The sequence below is a fragment of the Jaculus jaculus genome, chromosome 4 (assembly GCF_020740685.1).
Source record: "Jaculus jaculus isolate mJacJac1 chromosome 4, mJacJac1.mat.Y.cur, whole genome shotgun sequence".
NCBI lineage: Eukaryota > Metazoa > Chordata > Mammalia > Rodentia > Dipodidae > Jaculus > Jaculus jaculus.
The window spans coordinates 79,493,072-79,508,517 of NC_059105.1; the positions used below are offsets into that span (position 1 = coordinate 79,493,072).

A 15,446-nucleotide genomic window follows, 5' to 3' on the forward strand; every position below is an offset into this window, starting at 1 on the left:
ATTTTGACACATCATCTTTTCTCTATGTGCTTCTCTTCCCACATTTTCTCTTATGAAAATGCTAGTCATGGGCTGGAGAGTTGGCTTAGCAGTTAAGTGCTTGCCTGTGAAGTCTAAGGACTCCGGTTCGAGGCTCGATTCCCCAGCACCCACATTAGTTTGGAAGGGGGCGCATGCATCAGTAGTTCGTTTGCAGTGGCTGGAAGCGCTGGCGCACCTATTCACCCATTCTCTCTCTCTCTCTCTCTCTCTCTCTCTCTCTCTCTCTCTCTCTCTCTCTCTCTTTGTTGTTCTCAAATAAATAAATAAATAAAATTTTTAAAAGGAAAGAAAAAGAAAGTGCCAGTCATTCTGGATGAAAGCCCACTCAGATGTTGCCATTTTAACTTTGAAGAATGTCTCTAAACACGGTCACATTCTGTGGTTCAAGAGGAGACTCTAACACATCTTTCCTTTAGGGGATGGGCAGAATAGGAGAAACAACACAGTTCAGGCCATAAACTTGCTCATGATTGTCAGATCCAGGGCTTTTCCTGGTAATTTAGGTGCCATGTCTGTTGTCTGGAACTGCTGGCCCTTTCTCTATTCCTCCCTTTTTTGTCTCTATTCTCTTCATCTTTTCATTCCTTCTTGTAGACTTGGTTCTCCTACAAGTACTTGTTGGTATTTCCCCTGAATTCCTTTTTTTTAACACTGGAAAGCTGGCCTTTTTTAAAAATATATTTTCAATTGTGTGTGTGAGAGAGAGTATGTGCATATCAACGCCTTTTGCCACTAATCACTCAGAGGGATCAAACCCGAGTCAGCAGGCTTTGTAAGCAAGTACCTTTAATTGCTGAGCCAGAGCCCCAGCCCTGAATTCAATATTGGGCTCTCATTTTTGAAAGAATTTATATATTCTCCAGATTTCAATCATTGCTTCCAGTGAGTCTTAGACATTCATCTCTTTTGTTTGTTTCCCCCTGAATATCAACCTGCCTGGCCTCAGTCACCATAGGTCCATATTCTGCATCTCCAACATACAAACAACCACTCAGTTCCTTCAGTTTTTCTTCCTTGTTATTTCTAGAATCTCCCCCTCTCTCTTTACTCCTATCACTATCTCATTTAACCCCTGTCTCTCACCTGGGTCATCATACCAGCCTCCTGATTACCTGTTGTGTCTAGTCATGCATCCTTCAGATTGCTTCCAAACTGTTCAGAGAGCTTTATATAGAATACATGGCATGTCCCTTTACTAATAAAATCACCCCCTCCCCAAAGAAAAGATCTAGTTTTCCTAGAACGGCACTGAAGGCCAAGGGGACTGGAGCCCTTGTCACCCGTCTATTCTCCGTCCATCACTGACATCCTGTCTGTCCTCTTGCCAGTTTTGCACTACAGGTAGAATACCTTTCACACTGCCCTGCGTAATTTCTGTCTGTTTTCTCTCCAGTGATTTCCAGTGCCTCAGATTTCTTTGCTTCCTGTTAACCTGACTGTCCTTTTCTCACCCTTCAAGACTGTTCATAGCCTGTCTTCTCCCTGCAGGGACCTCTTCTGACCAGCTAAGTCACACTCTGCCTGGGGATGCTCACCTCCCATCCTGCCACTGACCATGTTTACATGTGTCAGTCCCACGTACTAGAAATGAGTTCTCATCTCTAAGTGCTTGAGCTATATTAAGCAACAACCAATGTTTGTTACTTTTGAATAAATTTCACTACATTATGATGCCAAGACAGCACTGGCTCCTAACATGCTAGCATATGGGGAGAAATTGAAAATCTCAGTTTGCAGCCAACCCTTCATGTGCTGCCTGGCAGCAGGCAGTGTCTCAGGATAGAGAAACTGCCTCACCTTGCTTTGAAGGAGCAGCACTGAAATGATTTCGTCTTGTCTGGAGAAGGTGCCTTTCCTGGCCACCAGCCTATCAGTCTCTACAGTGGGTCAGCCACATCAGCAGGACTTACCCGAAGTACTCCTGAGGGGAGCCTGAGGCCTGTGAGCTCCCTCTCACCCAGCTCCAGTCTCTACAGAAGCTACTGTGTAGAAACCCAGGGTCTGGACAGCTACCTCACCACCTTCCATATACAAAACTTATGCAGCCCTAAAGCAAGTGGATACTGTGAGTTGAACCTGACTCCATAACAGAAAAGGCTGGTCAGGCCCCTAGTCTGGATGGCAAGCTCAGAGGCCACATACTCCATTTGTCACACAGGACAAGGCCAGAAAGCATCGAGGTATTTTGAAGTGAGACTAATTCCAGCCAGTAGTCACTGGAGTGAGAGTCTCTTCAAGGCTGCGCAGGGGGAACTGTGCTGAGCATTTGCCTTCCTGTGGCTCCTAGGTTCCATACTTAACTGAATGAATATTACTAGGAATTTACTTTAATTGTCTTGAGTCTAGATTCATTCCATAAAGGAATTAATTTGTAAGTCTATTCAATACCACGGGCTATCCTTGATTTTGTAACACCAAAACCTGACAGCATGCTACCTTTGTAGTTGGCTCTAAAGATAAACTGCCCACAGACACGAGTTTGGAACATAAAATACAAGGCCCAGAAGGACACTATCCCAAGAATTCAGCCTTTGTATACTCAGGATTCCTGTGCTTTATTCTCTTGAGGGGAGACTACTGTCCACTACTTGTGACTTCTTCCCAGCTCCTCCTTGCATACGGCAAGGAAACTTGGAAGGGAAGAGCATCCAGGATGCATTTATTTTGAAGTTGTATCAGTCTGAGATAAAATCTTCCAGTTCCTTCAGTGAAAGAACTCTCTGGGTGTCACAGATTTGAGTAGATAGTTTCCTTTGTTCTCCAGAGGACTTCATGGTTGTGTCCTTTGACTATTTTCTTTGAAGTGAGTTCACAGACTATTGGTCACACCCATTCAAGGAAAAATCCCCTTGATTTCCAAACCATGTGTCAAGGATTATAAGAGCCTGGCCACCAATACAGCTGGTAGAGAATAGTTCCTACCAAGTTGTGTCAAGGGCCATGTAAAGTACAAGAAACATGCAAGCTCTGTCTGTGTTGTAAGCATCACAGTTTTGCACTTGGGCCATCATTCTCTGTTCTGAATCAATACTTAAGTTTACACTGTTTTGGAATGTTTAATCATCTTCCCTGTGTAGTAAACCTGGTTCCCAACTAGGTCAGGAGTTCTTTGAAAGCAGAAGAATTTACTTAAGTTGTTTTCTTTTTCTATTTTGTGCTAGCCCAGGAAATTTATGTATTACCTTGGACCTGCAGAAATTACTTAGTGGTTTCTGTGCGCACTTGTTATGTGCCACTCACCCCAATAATCAGGGCTATCTGTAGGATCTCTCTGGATGCAAATAAGGTAGAACTGCCTTCAGACTGAATTTGAGATGCACACTATGGGATTCGCAATGAATTTATCTTTTCCCAAAAAAGAAGTCCCTAACACATGTTAGAACCCGTGAAGAATTCGAAATTGTTTCCAAATTATCTGGACTTATTCCTCCTTTTTAAATTTTTTTTGTTTATTTTATTTATTTATTTATGAGAGAGAAAGAGGCAGAGAGAGAATGGGTGTGCCAGGGCTTCCAGTCACTGCAAACGAACTCCAGACGTGTGTACCCCCTTGTGCATCTGGCTAATGTAGGTCCTGGGGAATCGAGCCTTGAACCGGGATCCTTAGGCTTCACAGGCAAGTGCCTAGACACTAAGCCATCTCTCCAGCCCCTTATTCCTCCTTTTATACACATACTATGAGTGTGACCTTGTTGGTATGTTAGCTTTGTTCTTTCCTCTGTTGCTCCGTAGCTTCAGTATCTGGGGAGTGCATATTACCAGAGATTCATTCAGGTGAAAAGCAAAGCTACTGTGGTAAGGGGGAGGCTGAATGAGCCGCCACTGGAATGTTTATATACCGTAGGCTCATTGCTCAGCAGACAGAACTTCTCATAAATGCAGTCAGACGACGGCTTATTTAATGGTGCATTGTTTGGCTGGCATAGCAGAATTATCTGGGATGGTTCCTGTCAGAGTACTTGGATTCTTGCACAGTTGGCAGTTTGCCTGTGACACCGGAGCCAAGTTCAGAAAAGAAACCCACTTCAGCCAAGACTGGAGTCACATCCTGACATAGCTTAGCCTTTGTCCCGGTGTGGTGGAGTCCTCAGACAATCTGCTGGTCTTCATTCACTGGCTGAGGCAGTCAGTGTCCCTGTTAGTGCCCAAGTCAGAAACAGTCCTCCCAATAAAAGGAAAAATCAAAAAGGAATCCCTTAGAGGCACTTTCTGAAAATAAACAGTGAAGTCATCTTAACTGTCACTTATTTAAGCAAGCCTCTAGCAGGCGAAGTGAAAGGTGGTTAGTTACATGCGTTTGTGGAGAAGTCTGTTGCCCGCCGTCATACTCTGGTGACAGTTGAGTTTGCTCAAACCTACCCTGGCCTGGGCATGGTATATAACGAAGAACATGCTTATAGTTCTATAAAAATCTGTGGCACATGTAATAATTTTAATACAATATGTTTTCTGAAATGTCTCTTTAAAGTTTGGTGCTTTGTGTCTAATATTACCATATTTAAAGAAACTATATTTTTTATAGCAGATGCTTCTTTAAAATGTGCATTATAAATTTTTTTGGAGGAAAAGATTGCTTATAAGACATTTCCTTCCATTTTTACTTACCGCATTCCTTGCTTCCCTTAGAAAATGTAAGTCTCATTAGTTTACCTAGGTTTTGAATGCTGTCTGGTTTGAAGTGGGTCATATGTGCTTGGAAAGTCCCAAATAGGGAAAAGAACCCAGGTGATTTTTTAGAGAAGTTTTCAATGACTACCTAAGAGTAACTTGATGAAAATTCCATTATGAGGAAATAATGTGGCTGAAGGTGGTTTCCACACAGTGAATGTTGGAAGCAAGGCTGGGAAGTGTTAGTTATATAAAACTCATGTCCATAGTAGATGTGCCTCAGGCTGCAACACTATGGTCATGATTTAGGGATGTGTCCTAAAATGTTCTTCCAGTCCTTTCTTGGAAGCAGTATAGTATCTGGGAAGACTAATGCGTGTGGTGTTGGCTGGAGTTTTTCTGGTTGATATCTTGACACTTACCCTTCCTTCCAGTACTTCAGGATGCCCACCCATCTCTCTGGACCTCTGCAGAAAACTGAATAAGTCCTTCTGTGCTAAGGGCAAAGAGGTGTACCTGTTGCTGTCTGAAGTGTCTAGTCTTGAGCGCAAGAGTCCTCAGTAAAGTCTCGGCATTTTGTTGACATTCCATCTGTGTCACAGGCGCTTGGGAAGTGTGCATTGGTTGAATCCAGACTTGCAGCTTGTGTTATATCTGCTTTCTGTGCACTCTGACTTGTCCAGCAATGCTCATGACCCATTCTCACTTATATGCCATAGCTCCATATTGGGACATCATTAGGACATAGTCCAGTACCAAGAAACAGAGGAGTAATGTTTAGAAGAAAAGTTGCAATTTTAGGAAAATCTCTGGAGGATTTTCATGGCCCTTTTATTGCCTATTTGTTCTTTTAATGTGTTTCTTAGGCATTGTTACTCTGGAAAAGAATGAAAGTTTTTCAGCTCGAGGACAAAATACAATCCTCCATATCCACAGATTCTATATACATCCATTTAGCCAACTATGATAGTCAGGAAATATTCAGGGGGAAAAAAACCATATGTTCTGAGCATAAAAGACTTCCTTATCGGTGTTCCCTAGACAATATAGTATAACTGTTTGCATAACATTTACATCATCTTAGGTGTTATTAGTAACACAGCGCTGATTTAAAGTATACCAGAGGATGTGTGAAAATCGATGTAGATACCCAATTTCATAAGTGGATTCAGTGTCTGCAGATTAGGGAATCTGCAAGTGTATCCTAGAACAAGTCCCTAGTGGCTAGCAAGGTGTAACGAGTCTGGACAACTTGTGCAATACTCTTGGTACATTTAGAATGGTGACACCTTTGCAATGCTAATCTCTTTCCTTTCCCTCATCCGTCATCATTCTGAGAGAACATGCTAAGCCCCATCCTTTAAGGATTACACATAGCAAGCATCATTGCCCGGGCAGCAGAAGTGCTGGAATGATTGTGGATGGCCACTGGAGCAAGCACTGCTACGTTAGTCAGATCTTTTATCACTGTGACAAATACTTGAGAGAAACAGCATAAAGGAAGGGGTGGGGATTGGCTCACAGTTTCAGGGCCTTCAATCCTTAGTCCGCTGGCTCCATTGTTTTCAAGCCTGTGACAAGGCAGAATCATTAGAGGGAGGCATGGTGGAGGAAGACTGTTCAGAGAGGAGAGACAGAAAGGAGCTGGGACAGGCTATATCTTTCCAGGGCATGCCTTCATTGATCCACCCCCACTCCTAATAATGCCATCAAATTATGAATCAGAACCCCACCTCTGACCACTGTTTCATTGGGAAATAAGCCTTCAACACTTAAGCCTCTTTGGGAGACACTTCATACACAGGCTATGGCAGTTGTTTTGCAGATCAACTTCAAACACATTCTCCACAGTAGGGAGGGGTCTAGTTTGAAAAGTGACAAAGGACCACAGGCAGACAGTTGGCAGTGTTTTATCTAGACCCAGGTGCCTTTAGTGCCACCCCAAGCTTATAATGGGGCTGATTTGGGGATAATTGATATACCATTGATCATAGCCCACAGCAGCCCTGAAAATCAAAGTTTTATCAAGTTCTGCAGTGAACAACAGTAAGTGGTGGAATTGGGTTAAAGCTCAAGTATCTTGTGTGGAAGGTGTGTCACTATGAGACCCATCTTCTAAAAGGCATTTGTCAGTAACTTCACCCTAATTGTAACTTGAACATGTCTTCATTCTAGAAGCCAAGATAGTCATCCTAGCCAGCTTATGAAATCTCTCAGAATTAAGCCATGTAATAACCAGAAATCCCTAAGGATTTTAAAATTTCTTAACTATAAGTTCCTCTCCTGAGAATTTATCTTAATTCAAAAGTGAGTGGAAGAGCCATGATTTAAAACTTCTAACTGTCCCTATTGCCGTAGTAGTAACAACAGTAGCTAATACTCATTGAGCTCTATAGAGTGCTGCGTTAATTTTAACAATCCTTTGAAGTAGCTACTATTATCTCCATTCCACAGATTATGAAACCAGATTCATTGAATAGTTTATAGTAAGCTTCAAACCCTGGGAGACTAACCTTTGGAGCTAGTGCCCTAACCACCACACAACACAGCCACCAGTGTAGCAGTTGGCACTGAGATTACAAAAACAAATACACACAGAGTTGTTCACACAGTGGTAGTTGCAATGTAGAAACTATATTTGACCCATTTTCTAATAGAACACTATGTAATGAACATGATTCTATAACAAAACAAGAGCCACAATATAAAAAGCAAAACAAAAAGACCTACCATTGCTAACTTAAAAAATAAATGTGTCTGTATAGGCTTAGAAAAGCAGAAGATACAGAACAGTAAAGTTGGTTGGGTGCTGGGAGTATTGGGTTTTCTTTACTTTTTTTTTTTTTGATGCTTTATTTTTATTTATTTATTTGACAGAGAGAAAGAGAGAGAGAGAGAATGGGTGCACCGGCATCTCTAGCCACTGCAAACGAATTCCAGATACATGTGCCACTTTGTGCATCTGGTTAACATGGGTCCTGGGGAATCGAACCTGGGTCCTTCAGCTTTGCAGGCAAAAGTCTTAACTGCTATGCCATCCCTCCAGCCTGGGTTTTGCTTTCTAATTAACACTACTTTCCTATGTTTTGGTATGTTGAGAAAGGTGAGAGAATTCCATTAAAAATCAAAATGAAGACCCAGGGTAAGTGAAGCCAAAATTAATAAGTTGCAAATGTTGTTCTCCCACACCGCTAGTAGCTGTGAACACTGTCGGGGACAAGAAGGTGGTAGCACAGACCACACCCCACCAACGTGGCCCTGGGAAGAAGAGCAGCCAGAGAGAGAAGCCCTAACTGTACCTTGGGGACATACCACAGTGGAGCCTGCGTAGAAACAGAGGCGGCATAGCATGAAATAATGTGTGCATAAAACAATTGTTAATATTTATTGGATCATTTAGGTTGTAATGTTTTAAAAACAAAACCCAGGTAGTTTGTTGCATATTGTTCCTTGAAGTATTTTTTAAGTACCCAACATGACCAGGAAGCCAGCTAATTATGATTATAGAGTGTACTGGTTTTCCAGACTGGATGACAAGCATGTCAAGGAATACTAGATCTCACTCTAGAAAACAGAAAAACGGGAGTTGGGAAAGAGCGGCGTCTCCAGCTGTTACTGCTGCCAACATGTGAGCCTAAAAGCATGAAGCCAGCCTCACTTAGGGCACATTGAGGAACGGTTCTGTTCTGTTGAGAACTCCAGAGGTCTGTACTTGAGGCCTTTTACTTGGTGAGTAAGGCGGACTTGCACGCATCCCATGCACCTCCATGGTGCTTCCTCCTGACTGTCATCCTAGAAATGCCTGTAGAATGAGCACCAGGAAGAGTGTGCTGGGCCCCGTATACGAGAAGCTTCAGAAGCCTGGTAAGGAAGAACTTAGCGGGGATGCACAGTTAGGCATTGCTCATGAGGTTCACCGCTCCTGTTCTCTTAGGACATCATGCCATACAACTAGTCATTTGTAAAAGATCTGCTCGCTCTGAAGCTCTGCTGAGAGAACATTGGAGACTCCAGTAATGTTGTTACCTTAGATGGCTCTTTAGAGGTGCCAAAACCTATGAGATCAGTGTTTGTATCCATGGTGCTGCCGAGGGCCTTAGAAAATGTTCAAGATAACACTGCATTTGCTGTCTTTGCAAGGTCCCTGTGGTTCTGTTGAATAACTTTCCAGCTTGGGTGATAAAAAAAAAAAAAAGGATGTGACCTGAGAAATCTCACAAGATGTCTGAAGTACACTCTTATTAAAGGAAAATCAGCCTAGAACACAATAAGCTTAGGATTGCTTGTATAATTTATATCATCTTAACACAAGAATATATCTTATTAAAATTTATTTATCAGTACCCATTGCAGTTAACCACTTTGTACATTAAGGTGATGGAGTTTCTATTCTCGACAAATGATCTGTAAAATACTTAACTGTTACAGGGCTCTGGCATTGGCTCCATGAGCAAAATTGCTGGCTGTGCTAGCCTGACAATCTGAGTTGGAATTCTTAAAACCGCTCCCCACCCCCACATAAAGGCAGACACAGTAGTACACTTCTGTAATCGCAGTCAAAATAGGAGGCGGAAACAGGAGGATCTCCAGAAGCAGGTGGGCAGCCAGCCTAACTTACATAGCAGCAAACAACAGAGAGATCCCACCTCATCAAGAGGGTGGAAGAAAAGGACCAGCCCCGAGGTCGTCCTCCGACCTGCACACATATGCTCCACACTCCCTCGCTCTCACACACAGAGATTAACTGCTACATAATTTTGTAAAGTTAATAGTAGCCAAATTTAGCTATCTCTCATAGCAACACTACCAAATGCCGTAGATTTCCTTTCTGTCTCAGTATCTCACTTCTAAAACACAAGGAGGCCGGCTGCAGAACCCACCCACACTGCACAGGTTTCCCCATTCTACAGCCTGTGCATTAGGCTCCCAGAGACAACATAAATACTAGGACACTACCATTTCTGAACAAGGAGCTGCCATCTGTCTGGAAAACGTGTTCTTTCTACAGTGCAATTCTTTAAAATAAGCAACTGTTTGCCTCCGATCAAGAATGACTGCCAGTATACACAATGTTGTTACTACTTACCTCTTGTTGTCTTAATGACAGCACTAAATACAATAAATAGAATTTGGTTTTGAAAAGATCAACTACATCCTGTTCAATGTGTTTCATTTTACGTGATGTATTTGCAAACATGCCACTGTTTTTCTTGATGCTTACCTCATCACTGTACAGTTTTAGTATAGCTTTATTGTCACCCAGGATTCCTCTGATTTTGCCTGGATGAAGTCTAAATGAATAAACATGTATTGGGATATTTTGCCATTCAGCCGGTATTGGACTTCAGCATGCAACAAGGTTCTGCTGCTCAGCAGTTTAACCTGAGACAAACTTCCAGAATGTTTCCAACATGGCCATTTTTTTTTCCTCTGGGCAAAAATTATGCTAATAGAAAATTCGTATCACTCACTGAGCCAAGTAATATCTTTTTGTACAAAATGTCTAGGATCTGGGGTAATGGCTTAGTGTTAAACGTGCTTGCTTCCAAAGCCCACCAACCTAGGCTCAGTTCCCCAGCCACTCATGTAAAGTTATGGCACATGAGTTTGACATTCATTTTAAAAAGTGTCTCCAGGCTGGAGAGATGGCTTAGCGGTTTAAGGCATTGGCTTGCAAAGCTAAAGGACTCAGGTTCAATTCCCCAGGACCCACATAAGCCAGATGCACAAGGTGATACATGTGTCTGGAGTTTGTTTGCAGTGGCTGGAGGCAGGCCTTGGAGTGCCCATTCTTTCTCTCTCCTCCCTCCCTCCCTCCCTCCCTCCCTCTCTCCCTCTCTCTCTCTCTCTCTCTCTCTCTCTCTCTCTCTCTCTCTCTCTCTCTCTCTCTCTCTCTCTCTCTTTCTCTGCCTCCCTCCCTCTTTCTCTCTCACTTTCTCAAATAAATAAACAATTTTTTTTAAAAAGTATCTCCTCACTGTGATGACCCACCATGTGGCAACACCAATCGTTTATTATACTGTCTCTTGCCCTGTGGGATTATATGAAAAGCAAAAAGTCTTAAAATCCACAAATATCATTGGAAAACACAATATCTGATATTATAAGGACCATTCTAAGGCTGAGGAAAGTGAGTTCGTGGTTTGTTCTTAATCAGTAAGTGAGGATTCTCCTACCACCATAGGCCCTTTCAGGCACATACATGTGTTCACTCACATATTGACTCGGGAGACAAGAGATTTTCAGAACTAGAGTTTCAAGCAGAATTGTTTTGATTGCCACATGACGAAACTAGCGAATTTCAAATATATTTAGTCCTTACTCCCAAAAGTGTTTGTCTTTTATGTACAGCTTCTTATTGGATACCACATCATCAGCCCTGGTTTCCATCCATCCCTTAATGGTCCAGTTGTAGAATTAAAAGGGCCATCAGTGATTACAAATTGTCTTGCTTGGTTGAATCTGTTTAACTTCTGTGATTATTGGCAGAAGTGGAAATTTATAAAATCATCCCATTATTTTAATTAGACAAGTAGTGGGGTTCCATTACATTCTGGGATTTGGCCCCAGCCCTTCTTCTACCATAACCAGTTTGCCTTAAATGGAGATTCCTTATTCGTGAAAAGGCCTGTGGTGGGAGGGTTGTGGTCGAAAGGGAAACAAAAAGACACTTGATTTCCTCACCAGCATTTGTATTCTTAACTCTCCTTTTCTGTATCAGTTCATTTTCTTCATCATTCTCACAGAGTGCTGGAGACTATAACACTTTACAAAAGGATTTATTTAGATTACAGTCCAGGAGTTTCAAGGGCATCATGGTGCCAGCATCAGTTTAGCTCTGATTAGAAGAAAGCAGCAAAAGATATTGCAAGACAGAGTCAGAGCACCTTCTAGGGGCTGGGTTCACTGTGGCCAGAACTGTAGATTCAGGGAGAACCACCTTCATTCCATCTGAGAGCATGGCCTAGTGACCCGAGGGCCTCCTGCCAGTCCCTACCTCTCAGCATTGCCACACTGGGTACTAAGGTTACAGCACATGAGCCCTGGGAGACACACCACACCCAAACCACAGCATAACCATGCAGAAGATTTGCACATTCCAACTCATCCCCATGGAGTGGTCTGCCCGAAGGAGATGCTAAAAGAGTGCCAAACAGCAGCGCAAGTAGTTCACCAAGAAGGAATGACAATCCCAATCCAGTGTTGTATTGTGCTTTTTTTTTTTTTTTTTTTTTTTGGTCAGAGGAGTGTTAAGAGACACTATTGCTTCCACCCTGTCATTAGTGGGTGGGTAATAGTGATATAAAATAAGAGATGAATTAGGATAATAAGAGGCAAAAGAAAAAGGAGTAAATTTTCCACAAGTAATATTTTTCTCTTCATGGTTATTTAACCTTAAAAGAAAACGTGAAAGTAGTAATCATGGTTCTATAGTAGACAAAGGGCCAAGTGTGGAAGCCAGACAGGAAGGTGTGAGAGCCTTTATTACATTAACTAGAAACATGCAGAAAAATGCACAACTTCCAAGAATAGACTAGCAAAAGCAAAGTGGTTAGCCTATTGTGCTAAATGACTCTGTATATCTTTTACTTTTGTGTGCTCATTTCTTGAGTTTTTCTTTGATTCACTATAAGGCCGGTACATAGATGGTAAAACTATGAAGAGGTGGTATTGGAGACAGTAAAACCTTCAAGTAGGATGCAGTGCGTTTGCAGCTTTCTCATGATAGTTCTTTCGACTACAAATGAGACCTGTTTGTATTCACTCGCTGAATTAGTCAAGTTATAATAAGCATCTACAAAGGGGCCATCTCTTAGGCAGTAGGACACAGTGATGAAAAGACAAATCCCAGACAGAGACCATACTTACAAATTGTGATAAATGCTATAAATAGAATGTATGAGTGATGTACAGAGGATCTGACTTCCACCAGGAGAAGCAGAGCCCTCTCTGGAAAGCTAGAGGAGCATTCTAAGTTCAGACAGGGGAGTGTGTCATCAGTCTCTTTTAAATATTATTTTGGTGACAATCTACTGGTGGAATTGAAGAGAGCCCAAAATAAAAGGAAGTATAAAATGTGCCATGGTGTATTGAAAGATTTCTTTGCCTTCTCAGCAAAATAATTCTTTAAGTGTTTTTCATGACAGTCTGGTTTAGATATAATATCTAATATATTGTTCTGCAGTGTGTTTTTCTCCTGTGGATAGTTTTCTAAGGGTTTAAATAAACCTCTGCCTTCAAGTGTTGTCATAGTGCTTTTAAAGAAAAAATTCCATTGCATGTTGTCATGTGTGTACATATAATTGCGTTTTCATGTTGTTTTCCCTGTCTGCAGCTCCTACAGAACCTTTATTGTGCAAGTTTGCGGATGGAGGACAGAAGAAGAGGCAGAACCCCAACAAATACATCCCGAATGGAAGACCATGGCACAGAGAAGGAGAGGTGAGACTTGTAAGTCCTTTCTTGAAACTTCAGTGTGAGTGTGTAGTCGTGAATGTTCCCATGAAATGTTACGCAAAAGGTATCTTGACTTGGCTGCCACACCTCTGAAACCAGTGCCAGAATGAAACCTTCCTACTGGTTCATTGCAACTCAGGTGCTGTCTGATGGAAACTCTAGTGCATATGGTGCCTAGTGAGAAGTCCCCATGTGGACAGGCAGATGGTAAGAACAGCTATGGTTACCAGCTAGTTGTTTCTCAGAGAAAGGATTACTGAAAGTATAAGAAGAAGACTTTCTTTTTTATTTTTATTTTATCCTGTCCTAGCTTAAGATTCAATTTTTTTAAACAGGTTTACATTTATTATATTCAGTAAATGGTCTAAAATTAAAATAAGTAGTAAATTTGTGATTGAGAGTTTGGTTGTTGCTATTCATTGATGTACTTTTGAAACCTCATTCTTTTGAAGCTTCTATTAAAAAAAAAAAAATCTTGATCAGGCAGTGTGGATCATGCCTGTAATACCACCATTTAGAAGGTAGAGGCAGAAGGGTCAGAAATTTGAGTCCAGCTTGGGCTACATGAGATCTTGTCTCAAAACAATTAAAAAATACATAAAAAATATTAAAAATCCTGATAAAGTACGGGCTTCACTGTATTTTCAGCAAATTTTTATGTTGAAAAGAAGGTAAAAGAAAAATCTAGTTCAGATTCTAAAGATCAGAACTGTCCAGTGGCCACTACTGGCTACATGTGGCCCTCTGGTCACTTGAAATATAGTTATTTCACCAGAGTGATTAAATTTTCTGTTAAAGTTTCAATGGTTCCTTGTGGCTAATGGCCTTGGGGGACCACACAGTCTAAGCTCCATTCTCCTATTGGGTTTGTAATTATGCTTAACAGAAACTCACGACTTTATCAAATGCTACTATTATAATCCCTCACTACAAGGATGCCATGAAATGAAGTTTTCAAATACTGCTTTCCCCCTTGGCCCTTCATGTTTTCTTCTCTTTCTTATAGGCCGGAATGACCCTCACTTATGACCCAACTACAGCTGCTATCCAAAATGGGTATGTCATTCTGACAAATGCATAATGGCTTAAGGGAGAATAAAGGTGGAACGTATCAGACATTTTGTTCCATGAATTATTCCTTTGAAAGGGTGACTTAATAAAGGCTTTTGTGTTTGTTCTAGATTTTACCCTTCACCATACAGTATTGCTACAAACCGAATGATCACTCAAACTTCTCTTACACCCTATATTGCATCTCCTGTATCTGCCTACCAGGTTTGTACCCTTAGGGATCATCAGCAGCGTGACAACTTGTGCACCTTGACTCTCTGCCACAACTTGTATGTGTCTTCATATACTGAGCATTTTTATAGTGAAATTTAAGTCAGATTTTATGCAGCTTGGAACCAAGCTTGGAATAAGCTGCCTTTTATTTGGCAGAGCAATTTGCTTTTTCATACAGGAGATTGTAAAAGCCAGGGAAGTAAGTGGAATTACAGTGTAGTTTTAGAAATGAGATAAACCCACATACTTCCTCCATCGTGGGCCCTGCATTTGGACACTTGGTGTCCCAGAAATTGAATCTAAGAGAATTACCGTTAGGCCAAAGAGTGAGTGCATCTGTACTCCCCATTTTCATTTCTTCAGCAGCAGGAACTGATACAACACGAAGCGCCTGCTAATGCTGAGTCTCTACTAGGCATCATTAATTGATACAGTGGAGATTTGAGGCCCCTCTCCAACCCCAAACGAAAAACAGGCAACTGTTTACTTGATGAGGAGGCTGTACCTTAAATTCTCAAAAGAAACAAAACCCCATTGCACATCTGGTAATGCTGATCTAATTGTGTTGCAGGGCTAGTTCCTGCTTTCCCTGAACACAGGGGCACTCATGCCTTTCTCTTCCTGGGTCAGAGGTCCTCTGACAAGTATACTTCGTGAGCCCAGATAGGAGCCTTATAATGGAGTTCAGTTACTGACAAGCAGGAGAAGTTGTTGAGTGCTGGGGTCATGTGTGATTAAATTTTGGGTATTCCTGCTTTTAAAAATTGAATTAGATGTTGTAGTCCATACTTCTGGGGTTAGGGGACTACAGTATCTAATCTATTTTTGATTTCTATACATACCTCACTTTCCTCATCTTTAAAATGGGAATAATAATGGTTTCTATCACATAAGATTGAGGGAGTTATGAGAACCAAATGACTAAGAGCTCCTCACAGTACCTGGCAAATAGTAATGTTAGCTATTATCATCATTATACATTTATTGTATATTTTTCAGTCATGAGCCAATGAACATAAGATAATATCAAAGATGGTTCTGTCTATCGCTTAGAA

The 15,446-nt window shown here is 41.5% G+C and overlaps 1 protein-coding gene and 1 non-coding gene across 6 annotated transcripts in view; both read left to right on the top strand.

The window, feature by feature from the left end:
• The window catches only part of Rbms1 (RNA binding motif single stranded interacting protein 1), a 219,607-nt gene that overhangs the window by 191,557 nt on the left and 12,604 nt on the right, over positions 1-15,446 (top strand). For 3 of the 5 annotated variants that reach the window (XM_004651875.2, XM_004651877.2, XM_045148004.1), the window contains exons 7-9: positions 12,986-13,101; positions 14,114-14,163; positions 14,289-14,382. In XM_004651875.2, the coding sequence (XP_004651932.1) occupies positions 12,986-13,101; positions 14,114-14,163; positions 14,289-14,382 (260 nt within the window). The remainder of the gene's footprint in view (positions 1-12,985; positions 13,102-14,113; positions 14,164-14,288; positions 14,383-15,446) is intronic. The other 2 variants (XM_004651876.2, XM_004651878.3) reach the window with 1 other exon arrangement.
• Positions 4,071-4,204, top strand: LOC123460510. Its single transcript, XR_006637058.1, has one exon. It is a non-coding gene; the product is annotated as a small nucleolar RNA SNORA3/SNORA45 family (small nucleolar RNA).